The sequence below is a fragment of the Myxocyprinus asiaticus genome, chromosome 12 (assembly GCF_019703515.2).
Source record: "Myxocyprinus asiaticus isolate MX2 ecotype Aquarium Trade chromosome 12, UBuf_Myxa_2, whole genome shotgun sequence".
Classification (NCBI taxonomy): Eukaryota; Metazoa; Chordata; class Actinopteri; order Cypriniformes; family Catostomidae; genus Myxocyprinus; species Myxocyprinus asiaticus.
The window spans coordinates 862,211-880,974 of NC_059355.1; the positions used below are offsets into that span (position 1 = coordinate 862,211).

At 37.1% G+C, this 18,764-nt stretch overlaps 1 protein-coding gene across 3 annotated transcripts in view; it reads right to left on the reverse strand.

The window, feature by feature from the left end:
• stk11ip (serine/threonine kinase 11 interacting protein) overlaps positions 1–16,142 on the reverse strand; it is a 48,802-nt gene extending 32,660 nt beyond the window's left edge. The window contains exons 1-12 of one of the 3 annotated variants that reach the window (XR_007898695.1): positions 15,968–16,142; positions 11,875–11,942; positions 11,024–11,226; positions 9,452–9,526; positions 9,251–9,346; positions 9,027–9,134; positions 8,872–8,943; positions 7,771–7,900; positions 5,542–5,645; positions 2,398–2,487; positions 925–966; positions 169–339 (exon numbers count right to left, since the gene is read on the reverse strand). Coding sequence is in view for 2 of the 3 variants with exons in the window: in XM_051712570.1 (XP_051568530.1) it covers positions 169–339; positions 925–966; positions 2,398–2,487; positions 5,542–5,645; positions 7,771–7,900; positions 8,872–8,943; positions 9,027–9,134; positions 9,251–9,346; positions 9,452–9,526; positions 11,024–11,226; positions 11,875–11,941 (1,158 nt within the window). In the remaining variant the exon portion in view is untranslated. The remainder of the gene's footprint in view (positions 1–168; positions 340–924; positions 967–2,397; positions 2,488–5,541; positions 5,646–7,770; positions 7,901–8,871; positions 8,944–9,026; positions 9,135–9,250; positions 9,347–9,451; positions 9,527–11,023; positions 11,227–11,874; positions 11,943–15,967) is intronic. The other 2 variants (XM_051712570.1, XM_051712571.1) reach the window with 2 other exon arrangements.
• Between the last annotated feature and the right edge of the window lie 2,622 nt (positions 16,143–18,764).

Genomic DNA, 18,764 nt, shown 5'->3' on the forward strand with positions numbered 1-18,764 from the left:
CCTTAAATTACAGAAGAGCTTATCTTCCTAATGGCAGCATCACATCACTACAAAACATTCCATTAAGGAAGGAACCTTATTATGCCTACTCTTTATTTTAAAATCTTTTCACTGTCCACTCAACAGTGTACCACACATGCAATGGGCAGATTTGAGATGTGGCCTTACTTTGTGTTTTCTTTTACGGACTAGATTCACTCCTGGTATGCTTGCAGTCGCACTGTCAGTCATGTCCTCGCCTACAGTGGACAGTTCCTGCCCTCCACGGTCAGGTGCCATAGAAACTTGCTGAGCAGGGAGGGAAACCTGACCAGTCAGTTGTCCAGGTTTTGGTAAAATCTGTGACAAACAGAAATCATTAACGCCACAAGCGTCACAGAATAAAAACAAGGAAAAAGTCAAATGGTGGTCAATATCAGTTCTTATCTTTATAATTACATTTCTGAACAAGAAAAAATCATTTCTAGATCTGGAGACTGACAGGAAACCTGTACTCGGCTTAAACGAAAATGCATAAATCTCCCTTTCTAAATCTTGATACCAAAATGTTTACTTCTTTCAAATGCTTTCAGGCCTTTATGCATTCATTTGCCTTTGAATCCAAATTTTTTGAGTATTACAAAAATAAATAAATAGTCAAATTATTATTTTGGAGGTTTTTGTTTTTATATAATACATCAAAGTTTTTTATGGTTAGGATATGCCTGTGGCCATTTTCAGGTTTTACTGACTACATTTCATGAGAGGAAAGAATACCCACTTCACTGTTATTTTACTGAATCTATTTTACTGCAAATTAAAATATTTATATTTTTATAATTATTTTATATTATATTTGCTTGCCATAACACAGCACGAATCATATGTGAATCAAAGAGGGCTAAATGACCTAAGATGGCACATGAAATGACATCTGATACCCACCACCAGATCAGACGGGGACAGACGGGTGCCATCCAGTTGGAACTAAAACACAAACTGATATTAAAACTTTAACTCACAGCACAAAATGATCTGGAGAACAGCAAGAAAAACAATCAATACACCTGCATGCATTCATCTCACTATTACTGCTGTGTATGACATCAAAATGAAAGTGGAACCTCACTGTGGTCACTATAATAAAACTGGGCACTGTGTATTGATATATTGACCTGTTTCAGTGCTGTCACTTTCCACGCAGCGGCAATATTTGTGACCATCAGCAGGAGGAAACAATGGCGGTAAATGGGAATAAAACCCGTGAAATGATAATGACATTTTTTTTTAAATGTGTTATGTGCTAAGTACCAGGAAAGGTCTGAAAACAGCACAAATATCAGCAAATGTTACTTTCACGGACATTTAAACATATTTTTTCCACGATTAATCTCCATACGGTGACAAGCACACATGCCCAGTGGTACATCACAGTAAACACCTCTCTTACAGAAGTTACAAATGTTCTCTGGTATGATTTGGCCACAATATTACAAACCGGCTGTGATGATCCGGTCTGTATGAATGTAAGATCTGCTTTTAACTCTGAGGTGAACACACCTATGCATGCACACCTGGAGTTCAGTTACTATTGTGTTTTACTCATGTTGGCATGCATTTAAAAACAGTCTCATTTGGAGCGTAGTTAATTTAGTTATAAATTAATTAAAAAAAATATATACAGTATTTTTCCATATCAGTATTTTTCATATAAATATGGCTATGTTTACATTGTGCTCTGGTGGCATGATTGAATTAAGTCTGTGCTTCATTATCTTATAATGTGTTGTTATTGACTACATACATTATATACTGTATTTTGACAATATAGTGCTTTTAATTTCTTGTAATGTGTTACAATTATCATATACCTTTATACAGTCTGGATGCTTTGAATTTAACATTATCTAATGCGTATTTCCAGTTTAATTCCATCCGACTCAATTATGTTATGTAATTGACAAGTGTGAAGATCACTGACATGTCTGAATAAACGAGCAAAAACCAAAAAGTGTTTTATTACTGCTCTCCCCTTCATCACTGCTCGACTTTGGCAAAATGTAGCCGTGTCACTTGAAAGATCTAACTTTATTGAACAAAAAATATGTCATTTTGGCTCTGGTACGTAAACAGCAGTAGTACTTCTTCAAGATTTATATATAGAAACATTTCACTGACTTTGGCCACATCCCACAGCGCAGCACACTGAAGGTACCGTATATGGAATTTAGTTCACAAACAATGCGGCGCGGTCATGCAGTTACATCACATGAAACAGGTCAATAGAGACAGCTTCATTCTGACTGTCCAGTTTATTCAAGATTTTTGGATGCTGCATAGTACAATAAAATGTTAACAAGCGAACTGCTTAGAGGAGGTGCACTAATTATTGTAGTACACAAACAGTGAATGACTCACTCCTTGGAAAGCAGCTCGTGGAGAGAGGTGTCGCACAGTAGAGGCCCTGTGTGTCTTCTGAAAATACAGAGGGTTTCCTTTCAAAGTTAGCTGAAAAGAGACCATTGACAGATATCAGTAAACAGTCAACATAGTATGTAGGACAAGACAAAAAAAATCAGATGTACTGCATGCTTATCCTATAATTAGACTAGCTGCCACCACAGTCAGAGGAAATATTAATGCTAAAAGCAAGTTGGCTCAACTGGACAATACCTGGCATCGACACTCCTCTTATATACCAATTTCATCCCTTACAGCAGGCAGACTTTCATCATTGGACTTTCAATGCATAAGATTAATATTTTATATTTAAGGCATTTACTTAATTTGGCATTACTGTTTAATATTGTTCTTTCCATGTTTTTGATGCAGTTTGAGGAATATAGTATCTGTTTATTTCATTAAAAAATTAGCTGAATGCTGTTGTATATGTCTGAAACAATTGGTGGACATTACGTGTTTTAACCACCGAAGTGGTGCAGCCAGAGAGGATGAAGATGCAGCTTGCAATCCAGAAGCACGCCCCAAATTAATGTAGATATCCAAGAATGTGGCAAACAAAGCGAGAGAACGAAACTGACCCTGCGCTCTCTATCTCGCACGTACATGATGAAGAACCAATTCACACCCAATTTATATGTTAACTCTTTCCCAAGTTATACAGTTGAAGTCAGAAGTTTACATACACTTACCGTAGCTTGAAGTCATTAAATCTTATTTTTTAACCACTCCAAGTAGTGATCCTAACTGACCGGGAATGTTTTCTATGATTAAATGTCAGGAATTGAGTTGAACTTGTCTATTCGCGAAGGCCATGGACGGCCTTGTGTTTTCAATTGTTGACATTCAGCAAATGTGTACAGTATCGCTGTATGAAGGAACCTGGTCAACCAATACACCATTTAAAAGATCTAAGGCTGCAGATTCCTTCCAATGAAAGCACTGATCAATCTAAATGACTTTCAGCCGACGATTTCTTATTTTGTGTAAAGAATGCACAATAGACAACACAACAACAAAGCAAGTCCTTACCTTGTTTTTGTTATGGCAATGTAGAGTTTGATCCAACAATGATGCCATCCATCTGTTTTGACTGCAATAGTCCATTACACGATATACATAGAAAATCTTTGCCCAAAAACACGCAAACTTGTATAAAAATCCATAGAACTGGTGTCTAAGGTGTATGTAAACTTCTGACTTCAACTGTATGTGCCTTAAAGGGGTCATGACATGAGGAATCAAATATTCCTTGATCTTTTGACATTTAAGAGTTCATTGAACTATAAAAACATACTGTACGTTTCAGAACAGAAAACTTCCTTCATAATAGAAAAAATAACATTTATTTAAACCAAGCTCCAGAAATGGGCCGTTTGGAATTAGTGGAACTTGTGATGTCACAAGAACCGAATACATCTGCATATGACTCCCTCTTCAGCAAGACATCAACACCTTTGGTGCTCAGTCAGTCACACAGATAAAGAGGAGAGAGATAAGACTGTCATGGGAGATTCATCTACACTTTTAAAGCGATTTACACAGGTCACTTTCATGTACCTATCTGGATTTAAATGTTTTTCTACATAAACCTGCACTAGATGAATGACTTTTAAAAGAAGCGATGTCAAGTTATAACTCTAAATAGGAGACCTCCATTCTGTTTCATTCAGCTGCTCTGTCTTGCTGTTTTGAAGTGTCCTGGACCATTTCTGCACCCATATGTGCCATTTTTAAATGCTGGTCTTTTGTAAACATGCACTAGATGGTCTTTGATTGTTTTGACGTGTTTCTGGCGATGTGGCACGAAGCACAACTTGCTATTTTCCTGAGGAATAGGTCATTGCGTTAAGACGTTTCAAAAGCAAGTCTGTTTTCAACGCAAAGTCCAAACTCAGCGCAAAGTCAAACACTACCAACTTCTTCTGAATGTGCTGTCTTTGTTTATATCACTGGTGCTTGACAGGGAATGGACTACATAACAGGACGGAGATGCTGCAATAACCGGAGAAGAACTTCCAAATTAAACTGACTTAACCCAGCCCATTAGCACTTTGCAAGCTCGATTTCGCCAAACCCACTTGTGCCTAGACTTAGCGTATGCTTGCATGAAAATAAAAAAACTTCATGGCCATGCCCACTGATTTTGTGCTTATGACTTATGCCATTGCGCTCTTAGAAAACAGGGCCCTGTTTCTTGAAATTGTGAAAGTATATTTTGTCTTACTGCACTTGCAGATTTACTTGTTTTTAAGTTAAAATATAGCCATAAGCGTCAATCATCAGGGTCCATGCACTGATTGCTCATGTAGGCTATTAGGTCATCAGAATGTAGTGCTTTGGACTATTTGAGACAAACTAAACTAATAGCAATTTTATACAATATTCATATATTTCTGTTGTATCAACTTCACCTTCATCACACTGCAGCGCCAGTGTGTTTTTGACAGTTTACAATCATCCTCGTAACAAAATCTGTGATAAGCTGTTACCTAAGAAGAAGGTAGTTTAATCAGCACATATTACTTCAATTCAAGTTTTCTATGTTAAAGCAGTTGATGAGTAATAGATTGAGAAATCCATGTCAGTGAATCTTTTCTTAGTTTAAATATGTATTATTTTTTTTAAACCCTCTATGCATGAATTATTCATGAATCTTATTGTAATGCATGAATCACAAAGGGGGTAAAAAAAAAGATTTTTACTTTTTTACTTCAGAACATGCGGTCATAAATAAAAAAAACATTTTTATTTTTAGACGTAAGTTCACTCCCTGCATCTGTATTTTAAAGACCTGCCCACTGTAGTGGACACAATGCACCAGAGGGTTGAAAATATTGGTTATTTTCTTTATTTTATTTTAAGCTTTATTTGCCTCTTTATCCATTAGTACAGTCAAGATGAGAAGAAAAATGAGTAGCGAGGGAGGCGTAAGCACCACAGCTCTAATGTGTCAAGAGCATGTGCGCTACCACTGTGCTATGCCAGCAAAAATCATTGGTCCTTTCTAAAACGGATTGGTCATCATTTGAGAAAAGACTCTAAAATGGAGGGAACAACAATGCATTTTTGGAGGCAAATTGTTGTGGGTCTAAATCTTACCATATTGAGATTATGAAGGAAAGACAGTGACACAAGCTGAGCATGCTCCATAAGAAGATTATAAGCCAAGTCAAGACACCGAAGGGCTGATAACTGCTCCATCCCTGCAAATAATTCAAAAGATAATGCACTTATTAGTAAACAGTCTATTCAAACTATTTCACAATAAATGCACAAAATTTGCATGTTACATTTGACAGTAAAAAGCTACATTTGCAATCAAGCACATTGCAAAATATGAGGTGTTAAAAGGAAGCAAAAATATGTTAAAAATTATGTGAAAGTGAACTGAACACCCTACAGGGCTGCATGAACTGAGTATTATAAATGGAAATAAATACAGATTCAAATCAAATTGTAAAATTATAGGTAGACTCTGAAATAATACTTTTAATGAGTTTCTCCCATTTTGTTTCATGTAATTTCTCTCAAATTGTAATGTTGAGCAAACTAAATGTGTGTGCTCACAAACACAGGCCTGTCACTAAAACACAGATAAAAACTCAAAAGGGCATTTTTACCATTAAGCATTTAACGGCAACAGAAAAATGGCATTCAGCACAATGAAAACAACCACAAATCACTCAAACAAACATCAAAGGAGTCACATTTTTATTATTATTTCCCTGAGGCCCACTTACAGTGCCCTCCACTAATATTGGCACTCTTGGTAAATATGAGTAAAGAAGGCTCACATGGCAAGTGATCTGAGACCATTCTTCCACACAGAATCTCTCCAGATCCTTCAAATTCAGAGGTCCACGCTGGTCACCTCTCCTCTTCAGTTCACCCCACAGGTTTTCTATGGGGTTCAGGTCAGGGGACTGGGATGGCCATGGGAGAGAACCTTGAATTTGTGGTAAGTGAACCATTTTTGTGTTGATTCTGATGTGTGCTTTGGATCATTGTCCTGCTGGAAGATCCAACCATGGCCCATTTTAAGTTTTCTGGCACACGCTGGTATCTGTTGGTATTTGATAGAGTCCATGATGCCATGTATCCAAACAAGAAGTCCAGGACATCTGGCATAAAAACAGCCCCACAACTTTAATGATCCACCACCATATTTAACCGTGGGCATGAGGTACTTTTCCATATGGCTACCTCTCTGTGTGCGCCAAACCCATCTCTGGTGTTTGCTGACAAAAAGCTTCTTTTTTTGTTTCATCTGACCATAGAACCCGGTCCCATTTGAAGCTCCAGTAGTGTCTGGCAAACTGAAGATGCCTGAATTTGTTGTTGGATGAGAGCAGAGGCTTTTTTCCTGAAACCCTCCAAACAACTTGTGGTGATGTAGGTGATGTTTTTTGGAGACTTTCTGACCCCAAGACCCAAATATTTTCTGCAATTCTCCAGCTGTGATCCTTGGAGATTCTTTGGCCACTCAAACCATCCTCCTCACTGTGCGTGGAGACAATATAGACACACGTCCTCTTTCAGGCTTATTCATAACATCTCCAGTTGATTGACACTTCTTAATTATTGCCATGATGGTGGAAATGTGCATTTTCAATGCTTTAGCCATTTTCTTATTGCCACTTCCCATTTTGTGAAGCTCAACAACCTTTTGTTGCACATCAGAACTATATTCTTTGGTCTTACTCATTGTGATGGATGATTAAGGGAATTTGGCCTGTGTGTTACCACATATTTATACCCATGTGAAACAGGAAATCATGACTAAACATTTTCATGTTCCTAGTCACCAAGGTGTACTAAAATTTTTTAAATATGAATGGGAATATACTTCAGATATATTTTACTCATAAGAATTACTAGGAGTGCCAATAACTGTCAAACGAAAATATTTAATTATGAGATTTTTCCCCCCTTTCAGTTATTTTCATCAGTTATGTCGAGTCATTTTTTTTTGTATAGCGCTTTTCACAACACACACCATTTTAAAGCAGCTTTACAGAAAATCGTGCTTTAACAGAAAATGAAACTTTAGAATTAAAGGTTTGATTTTTGTGAATATTTTGAATGAAAGATCAAAAGAATAAACAATGAAGAGCCTTCTTTACTCATATTTACCAAAGGTGCCAATATTAGTCGAGGGCACTGTATGTTAGTGAAAAACAATTACACCAAGTTTAACGACTATTATCCAAACGCTCTCTTACCCTATGAATTAAATGAGCCATTTATTGCTGCTGTGCCTTAAAACCACCTTAAATGGACATAGAAGACCAAGGAAACATAATGGATATTAAAGACCAGAAAACTCACCATTTATAGTTTCCAGCTCATTGTTTCTAAGGACCAATGTGGTGAGTTTGGCTTGGGCACTCAGGCCCAGCACTGGTGCCCTCTGGAGGTTATTATAGGATAAATTCAAATGCTCTAGTTCAGTAAGAGGCTACATGGAAACAGAGAGGGAACTAAATTTACTCCACTCCAGTACAAGTAACAAATGGAAAATCATGAGCAGGCCCACACGGAATCTACTTGTGAAGAACGTTCCGCAAAATTTTATCTATCAAAACGTCTATCATTCATAGAATTCTACAAATCTACCACCCCAACCGTGTCCATTTTATTTTATTGTTTTTCTTTTTTTTTATATAATGCTTAAAAGATTATGAAAGAGTTGCCCAGATCCACCATTGAAATCTTTTACTCAAAAGGACCAGTAATTTATTTATTTTTATTTATTTATTTTTTATTTTCTCCCCAATCTGGAATGCCCAATTCCCAATGCGCTCTAAGTCCTCATAGTGGCATAGTGACTCGCCTCAATCCGGGTGGCGGAGGATGAATCTCAGTTGCCTCCACGTCTGAGACAGTCAATCCGCGCATCTTATCACGTGGCTTGTTGAGCACGTTACCACGGAGACATAGCGTGTGTGGAGGCTTCACGCTATTCTCTGCAGCATCCACGCACAACTCACCACACACCCCACCGAGAGCGAGAACCACATTATAGCGACCACCAGGAGGTTAACCCAACGTGACTCTACCCACCCTAGCAACTGGGCCAATTGGTTGCTTAGGAAGCCTGACTGGAATCACTCAGCACGCCCTGGATTTGAACTTGCGACTCCAGGTGTGGTAGTCAGTGTCTTTACTGGCTGAGGTACTCAGGCCCCCTGACCATGTCCATTTTTTATATTTTGGCGAATCTGATCTGATGCTTTAAGCTAGATTCAAGTGTGCCATTCTCTTAGCTGCAATTAACAGATTTCCTTTTTAAATCCATTCTGTATAATTCCAGATTTCCCCAAAAAAATACGTTTAGAAAATACAGTGGGGAAAGAAGAAAAAAAAGTCTGATTATTCTGTCTGGGTCTGTCATGAGCAAAAAGAATGTAAACTACAAGAGCAGCCTACCACTAAGAACTCAGCACAGTCCTGGATCTTGTTGTGGCTCAGGTCAAGCCACTTCAGGACATTTAGCAGACTCTAAATCAAATAGAAAATCGTCATATGAATTTATAAGTTACTCAATTTCATGAGTTTTAAGTTTAAAACAGGATGTGTCTTACTAGTGACTTGTCGAGACAGGAAATAGAGTTGTAACTGAAATTGAGGGTGTGAAGTTCTAACCAGGGTAAAGCAAAACTGAGATCTCCTCCACACAGAGAGAGAAGCTCCTGTTACACAAACACACACACACTAAATCCAACAATTCCTTTCTGTATATCATGCACATGTTTAACTTGAGAGTTCACTTGAGATCACTGTACTAGTGCTTATGGGTGAAATGTACCTCTAGTGAGCTGAGGCCTTTTGACCAATTGAAGACTTCCAGCTGAGAATATACTCCTCTAAGACCCTCCAGACAATGGGGAGGAATTCGCTTGAGCTAAACATACAGAAAGTTGAACAAAAAGCAACATTTAGGATATTATTTAGCAATACTTTTATGACAAGATATTGGCATTAATTTGGTTGGTTTGTGCTGACATACCTCTAAGTATCTGAGGGACTTGAAGGGGAAGATTTTCACAGCAGACTGCACTTTGGCACCAAGTGGATTAACAAGCTTTTTTACAGACAAACATGATCAGATCACTGCAACAATAGCTCAGTGTATTGCACAGACAAGCTATGATGTATTTCAACTAGGGCTGTTGATTTCACGCTTTATTTTAGTACTATTATTTATTTTAAAAAATAACGCATTAAAAAGTGAATGCAATTAATCAAGCCCCCTGACGTGTACGTAAATTCCACAATAAAAGTACGGATTTTCCTACCATAAGAGCAATTCAAGCTTGAAGTACATCTGTTTTTACAAGCTATGCCAATAGGTGGCAGCGCGCCTCATCAAACCTAACAAGCAGTGCACAAACAGAATAAGAACCGCTCACTGAGGAAGCACAACAGGATACAGGAACTTTGAGATGCAATTTTCAAAGTTTCCACTACTTTTAACTTGACACAGCATCCTAAAAATTAGAGGTAGACCGATATATCGGTTTTACCGATTAATCGGTGCCGATAGTTGCTTTTTGGAACTATTGGTTATTGGCAAAAATGTATGCTGATAGTTGCCAATAGTTTTACTCTAGTGAATGAAGCTATAAAAAGCTTAATTTGGTAAATACTTAAATTTAGAGGATTGTAACAGAGCCAAGTCTCCATCATTTCAAAAAAGTAAGTGTATTTCTGGCTTTTTTTTATTTTTTATTTTTTTTTAGTTAAAAGTCCTGCGTTATGCACCAAATCTAATTTTTTCCTGGATGTTATGGTATTTTGGTTGCACAATAAATTTTCAAAACTATCAGCCGATTAATTGGTTATCGGCATTTCCAACACCTTAGTTATCGGCAAAATCCACTATCGGTCGACCTCTACTGAATGTGGCGTTTATGACACTGAATATCAGTGAGATGCTCCGAACGCGTCTGTCTGATGCATGCACATGTACATAGAGCGACAATTAAAAATAGCGCAGACGGAATGCAGGAATGCGTCCTGTGAGAACTGGACACTTTGATGAACTCAATGCAAAACAGAATGTCATCGACTGAAGGCTTGTTCAATGATGAGAATAAAAGAAACAATATATTGAGTTCTTAAGCCACTTTCTGTACTGTCTAATCAATGCTCTATTCATCTGCCATGATAATATAGTTTATTTCAAACCATATTATATATTTATTATAGGCCCTACATATTAAGTTTATAAATATTTGAATTATTATGCATTATTATATAAATTATCTTTATATGGGGGCCTTTCTCAGCAAATAAAGGTGTATGCGGTTAATTGCTATTAATTTGATTAATTTATAGGCATGTCATGAAATTAATTTCATTAAAAATGTTCATCGATTGACAGCCCTAATTTCAACAAAACTGGAAAAAAAAGAAATTAAAAAAAAAAAAATCAAATCATTATATTTCAAAATAATGTTGGGAATATATATATATATTACTGTTAATCCTATTTCAAAGTTTACATTATCAACATGAAATTGTATTTTTACCAACTTTGTTATTTAAAAAATGCATAAAAGCATCTCCAGAACTGTACCTTGAGTGATACTGTCTTCTGCAACATGTCAAAGAGGAACTGGACCTCCAGCATGGAGGCAGTGTCTGCTGGGTGGGACGGCAGAGCCAGGAAACCATGCTGATGTGAGCGTGTGAGAAGATGCTGTTCAAAGAGTTGTGTCAAGTGTTGTAAACATCCCACTTGGAGAGTAAGAGTACTGGAACCATCCAGCACTGAGTCACCTAGACAGGGCATCAATAAACTTTGCTCGTCACCTTTCAAAACATTAGCTGGCAGCTTTAATGGCGAGGGATCTTGTGACATTCTTAAAGGAATGTTCCGGGTTCAATACAAGTGAAGCTCAATCGACAGCATGTGTGGCATAATGCTGATTACCACAAAAATTATGACTCTTATGAAAAGTAAAGCCACACAATACAATCAATATGCGTGTAAACATGATTTTACTGTGATAAAATCACTTACTAACCACTGTGTAATGTTCTAGCCAATTTTACAACTTCATTACCATGACGATGTAATGTCAACAAACCCTAAAACGACTGTAAAAATGATGATTTAAACAACTTTACAGCTGAAATAATACATGAGTTTAACAGAAGAATTAATGTAATAATCTTCACATTTCTGTCTTTAAACCCTCAAAAATTGACCCCACTGACTTGAAATCTGGAACACAGATTTGTGCTTTTTTTTTTTTAAAGAAAAGGATGAGTCTAAATTAATTTGTGTGGTAATCAACATTATGCCACAAATGCTCTCCATTGAGCTTAACTTGTACTGAACCCAGAATATTAATTTAAGAGAAATGTGATCTACAGTATAACCACAACTGCTAATATAAACAAGAGAAGGTGATCTTGCTGTACCATTATTTCGCAGTAATGTGGCAAGTCTGTGCACAAGCGTTGACTGGACAATCTGACCGGATGACATCCTAAAAAGAGTACAACGCATTAACAGAATTAATCCAAACGTTTCAAAGGGAACTGATTCTAATCTGAACATGCAACTGGATATGAGATATTTTTAATAATCAAGTCCTGTTCTCTCCAGGCTTTTTTTTTTTTGGCTCATCACTATATTTACAGCTGGTTTTTAAGACAGGACACTTAATTTGGGAAATTCAACAAGCTGGTGAGTCTCATGAAAAGAGATGGACTTGAAAAGTGGGCGGGATTCCACAACCAAACATCCTCACAAACGACTGCGGTAAAGTTGGCTTCATTCACATATTCGGATTTCTTCTCTCAATAGCTTTCTAATGATGGGTGCAAAAAGGATGGTATCAGTAAATGATCAATACTGGCAAGTATGGCAATGAGCTACAATGCTATTTTCTCTTGAAGTAAATAACTTACCACTATTTGAGCTGATTGGTCAAACGTTGGTACATGTTGGTAAACGTTACGTGCCCTCTTGCACCAACTTTTTGTATGGCAACTTTCACCTAACATTTCAATGCCTTTTCTGTGCTTGCACAGATCACCCCAAAACAACTACAACATTATCAAGCACTCTCTAAAGAACATACTACACATCAAAGTCTGGCTTTTGTCAAATCCATTTCTAATGTGGCAACATATAGAGCTCAACAGATTCTACAAGGCAGAACAGATTGTTCTAAAACAAGCTGCAAATCCATACGTGAACCCTACTGAATATACTACACTTGAAAAACTTTAAGGTGTCACATGAGCTTAATATTAGTGATGTTCATTTTAATCAAGACATGTATGCACTGTCCCTGTGTGTGGTGCTGAATGTGCACATTTCTACCATGTGCCAGTGCATGGTAATTCTGCTCAACTGTTTGGACTTTCGGATGAAATAACATACAAGATTCAATAGGGTTTGAGTCAATGAACAAATTGCTTCGAAACAGTTTGGAAAAACGTATATGCAAACTAAAGGGCATTCTGAGGGTGGCACGATGGCTCAGTGGGTTACACGGTCGCCTCACAGCAAGAAGGTCCTGAGTTTAAAATCCCGGCTCAACTGGGCCTTTCTGTGCGATGTTTGCATGTTCTCCCCCTATTCGTTTGGGTTTCCTATGGATAAGTGAATTGGAGACACTAAATTGCTTGTGAGTGTGAATGTGTTTGTGATGGACTGGCCACCTGTCCAGGGTGTTTCCCTGCCTTCGGCCTGAGACAGCTGGTGTAGGCTCCAGCACTACCCTGCACAGGACAAGCAGCTATAGAAAATGGATGGACAGATGGATGGATGGAGGGCATTCTACAGTTTCACTTTTCAATTTCAATACCTTTTTAGTAGTTGCACTGATTGCCCCAAAACAACTTTGACATTATCTTACACCTTCTAAAGGATATACTGCATATCATAATGGAGCCATTGTTATATCAGCTAAAGTCTTTTGACATTTAAATAAGGCAAGATACAGATCTCGATAGTTTTTGAATGACTGATCAGATTGCACATGGGAAAACCTTTTGGGCAACCAGCAACACATGCTACATATCTTCGTTTCACAATTTCTGCCTCAGATTTTCAATGTACAGAAGCATTGTTACGTGTTGACTTCCTTAATGACACTAGATGAATGGTTCAATCGAATTTGAAAGGAGGGACAGATTGCTCCAAAACAAGTTTGAATACCTTAAGTTTTCAGTTTTGTTTTAAACTGAAGTAATTGTGAGATTTGAATAACCCTGAGCTGTAGTATCACCTTTGGGTTAATCTTTAAGGTTTCAAACTTGTTTTGGAGCAGTCTGTCCCTCCTTTCAACATCTACTGAACTGTATCTAGTGCTATTATACAAGTCAACACTACACAGTGCTTCTAAACATTGAAGATTTGAACCAAATATTGTAAAAAGACTGGTAGCGATGTAGCATGCCCTTTAGGTTAACCAGAAGGTTTTCTAGCTTGTTTTAGAGTAATCGGTTCAACCATTCAGAAAGTATTAAACTCTTATTAGTACATCCTTAGAAAACTCTGCGGTGCCTAGTAGACACTGCAATTACCAAACTAAAGTGTATAGTGTATCCTGTAGACAGAGGGCCCTTATAATTGTTCAATTTGATTTGGAGAACGGTGTCCGACCATCAAAAAGGTATTGACATTTTGGGGTGCCTGGTGCAAAATAAGAACTCTAGTAAGTTCCTAATTATTAAGCTCTGAAGGAAACATTAATAATTTGTCATTCTTTTTAATCATTCATAGTGTATTGACCATTCTCTAGTATTTTTTATTTTATTTATTTTTTATGTCATCATATCTTAACAGACACTACAGTTGACAAAAGGTGTACTGAGTGCTTTAAAGTTTGTTTCATAAAATATACAGTCTTTTTCAACCACTTAAAAGGTATAGAAATTAAAATTATAGAACATTTTGGAGTATAATGAGGTTATTTATATATATATATATATATATATATATATATATATATACACACAGAGTACTGTGCAAAAGTTTTAGGCACTTGTGAAAAATGTTGCTTAGTGAGGATGTCTTCAGAAATAATGCCATAAATAGTTTTCATGTATCACTTGATGCCATACAAAGTCCAGTAAACATAAAAAAGCTAAATTAATGTTCGGTGTGACCACCTTTGCCTTTAAAACCGCCCCAATTCTCCGAGATACACCTGGACACAGTTTTTCTTGGTTGTTGGCAGATTGGATGTTCCAAACTTCTTGGAGAATTCACCACAGTTCTTCTATTTATTTAGTCTGTCTCAATTGCTTCTGTCTCTTTATGTAATCTCAGACTGACACCATGTTCAGTGGGGGCTCTGTGGGGGTCATGACATCTGTTGCAGGGCTCCCTGTTCTTCTGTATATTTAGTCTGTCTCAATTGCTTCTGTCTCTTTATGTAATCTCAGACTGACACCATGTTCAGTGGGGGCTCTGTGGGGGTCATGACATCTGTTGCAGGGCTCCCTGTTCTTCTGTATATTTAGTCTGTCTCAATTGCTTCTGTCTCTTTATGTAATCTCAGACTGACACCATGTTCAGTGGGGGCTCTGTGGGGGTCATGCCATCTGTTGCAGGGCTCCCTGTTCTTCTGTATATTTAGTCTGTCTCAATTGCTTCTGTCTCTTTATGTAATCTCAGACTGACACCATGTTCAGTGGGGGCTCTGTGGGGGGTCATGACATCTGTTGCAGGGCTCTCTGTTCTTCTATTCTAAAGTTTGGGAGTCTAACATTTATTTCCTATTGACACACTAAAGCTGAAGATATAAATAACCATCTTAAGACAAATGCTTTTGTGAAAAATCTTCTGTGCCTAAGACTTTTGCACAGTACTTTATATATTAGTAGCTACCAATTAACCTGTCAGCAATGGAGAAGCTTCTCACTTTTTAATTTATTAATCAAAATCAATAAAGGTTTATATTTCTAAAGCAAAGCAATATGTCTGTTGAATATTCAACATCCACTCAACTAGTTATACAATGACTGAAATAATCGAAAAGTGCATTAAGGTTGCATAAAAAACGTGTTTTGATATAAACATGATCTTTTACAAGAATATAAAATGTACCGATTGTCAGTACAGGAAAGGCATAAGATAAGGAAATAATAACTGTAATAAAATGAAGGTGGTTTCATCTCATGCTGGTAAACAAATAAAAAAACTCGCACACTTTACAGACGGTCCCTAACTTCTCCGAACACATGCGGTGGAGATTCAGAGAAAATGTTATATAAAATCTGTTTGATTACATTATTTGTAGCTGATTGTCATGCATGGCAGTTATAATCATTTCCAAACACTGATCGTATTGCATCCATTATTAGAAAACTATTGACAAAACGTGTGAATATGAAACCAACTTTACCGCAGTTTACAAACTTGCATCCTTCGAGGTGTCTTCTGCTTGTGACTCACTCACTGATTGTCAAAAATACCCATGTTTTTTAGTAACCTAATTTGCCAAAACAAAACTACACAAGAAGCTCTTACTGTACATCAATGATGCATACATACCTTATGCTAAAAAAAAAGATTTGTGAACCGAGTGCACAATCAACGTTATACCGGGTTCCGCTCCGACATGAGTGTTCATTGCATTCCTTTGATAGAAGTGTTCAGCTTGTGTTGACTGCGAACAAGAGTCGTCATGTGATCATACACTTCTTCCTTTTCTTCAGTGGTCGCAAACCAGCCTTTTAGAAGCATACCGCCACCTCATGTGCTGTTTCTAATTCTTCTTCTTCTTCAGTTTTATGGCGGGTGGCACCAACGTTAAGGTGCATTATCGCCACCTACTGTGTTGGAGTGTGGACCAGCGTTTACCCATTTCGTAGAAGAAGAAGAAAAAAAAGGAGCCTAAATTCTCTTAATCAGCTCTGTTCTCTTGAGATAATGAAATACACTCTCTAATAGTGTATTAATATATAAGTATTCCCATAAATAAGTACATTTTAAAGCTTTAGTTCTTCCACTCCCCCCTTTCTAAGTTCCCTCTTCATTGTTTCTCGTTCATTAGCATACTTTTGACAGACACAAATAACATGCTCTACTGAGTCCTCTATTCCACAGTGCTCACACAGTCCTGTTGGATGTTTATTTATTAATTTTAAAGTTTTATTCAGCATGGTATGCACAACCCTTAATCTTGTTAAAGTATTTTCCTCTTTGGTGCTTCTTTTAGCTGTCCTCACTACTCCTACTTCTCGTTGTATTTCATAAAGTTGATGTCCTGTGTTTCCTGTATCCCATTTCTGTTGCCACTCCTTAGTAGTATATGCTTTAATTATTGCTTTTGCTTCATATTTACTAAGTGAGATACTCCTCATTTTCCAAAGCCTGTTTTGCTAATCCATCAACCACTTCATTTTTTTTTTTATTTTTTTTTTTATTATATTTATTTATCACACATACACAGTGAAATTCTTTTTTTCCCCACATTCACAGCTAAGCTGGGGTCATAGTGCAGCCATGATATAGCACCCCTGGAACAGATAGGGTCAAGGGCCCAACAGTGGCATCTTGGTGGTGCTGGGGCTTGAACCCCTGACCTTCTGATCAGTAACCCAGAGCCTTAACCGCTGAGCCACCACTGCCCCTTTGACTATATCCTGTCTACTGTGAGATATGAATGATTGCAGTGACTTTAATGCCGAACATGAATCTGTACAAAGAACAACCTTTTTGATTTGTGTCTCTTCTATCCACTGTAATGCTGTTGCAATTGCCATCATCTCTACTGTGTATACTGACATATGATCTGATGTTCTCCTATTAACAGACATTTTTAAGGATGGAATACTGAAAGCAAAACCTGTTCTCCCTGTATTAGGATCTTTAGATCCATCAGTATATACTGGGACAAATGCTTGATATACATTTTTTAGTCTATCTTCAACAACATCCACAATATTTCCGGAGTCTTTATACACTTTCATTAACTCTAGAATATAAAAATCCATAAATACTGCAGGAAACATCCAAGGTGGAGTCATTGATAATGATACTGTAGGAATGTATCTTTCCATTGACTGCCTGCGTCTGATCTGTAACGGCATTTCACCCACTTCAACCTGAAGAGCAGATACAGGAGTTGTTTTAAAAGCACCACAACAAAGTCTCAAAGCTTGAGCTTGTATCACATCCAGCTTCTTCAATAGAGTTTTTGCTGCTGAGTCATAAGCAATACTTCCATAGTCTAACACTGATCTAATCAATGCTATATAAATGTTTTTCATTGCAGATCTACTCGCTCCTCATTCTGATCCTCATAGACATCTCATCACATTTAAAATCTTTTTGGATTTAGTGGTATCTTATGAATATGTTCATTCCATGTTAATTTTGCATCAAACCACACACATCCAGAAACTTAAAAACTTTAACTTGTTCAATATTTTGTCCATACATCTTTATCTGTGTATCAATGCCTCTTTTCTTGGACTTGAGAAAATACATCATTTATCATAACTGAAAAGAGTATTGGACTAATGATGCTGCCCTGAGGGGTACCATTTCCCACCATATAGCTTCCAGATAAGGCTTTCCCAATTCTGACTTGAATGAATCTATCAAATAAAAAGTCTTTACTCCAATTATAAATTCTACCTGCTATTCCTGTCATATCAAGTTTGATCATTAATCCTTCTTTCCAAACCATATCATATGCTTTTTCAACGGCAAAGAAAACTGCCATCACTGATTCTTTATTAATTTGAGCTTTCTTAATGTCTGTTTCCAGACATATAATAGGGTCCATAGTTCCTCTCCCTCTCCTGAAACCACCCTGATGAGGTGATAAAATTCCTCTACTTTCCAAATAAAATACTATTCTTTCCGTAATCATTCTTTCCATTATCTTTCCTATATGTGAAGTCAATGCTATTGGTCTATAATTCTTTGGATTTAATGAGTCCTTTCCTGGCTTCCTAATAAGAATAATCACTGCCTCTTTCCATCCAGTTGGTAACTTTCCTTTTTCCCAAACTTTATTATAAAAGCCTAACAGCTTTAAGGATGCCAAAACACCCATATGCTTTAACATTATGTAGCAGATTTCATCTTTCCCAGGAGATATTATTCCAGCTCTTGCTATTGCCCTCTTCATTTCTTCTATAGTGAATGGAGCATCCATTGTGCTGTTCATTTCATTCCACCTCTCCAAAAATCACATAAAGGAAACATAAAAGTAATCCAGAAGACTCCAGTGGTTAAATCCATGTCTTCAGAAGTGATATGATAGGTGTGGGTGAGAAACAGATCAATATTTAAGTTTTTTTTTTTTTTTTTTTTTTACTGTAAATTCTCCTCCCTG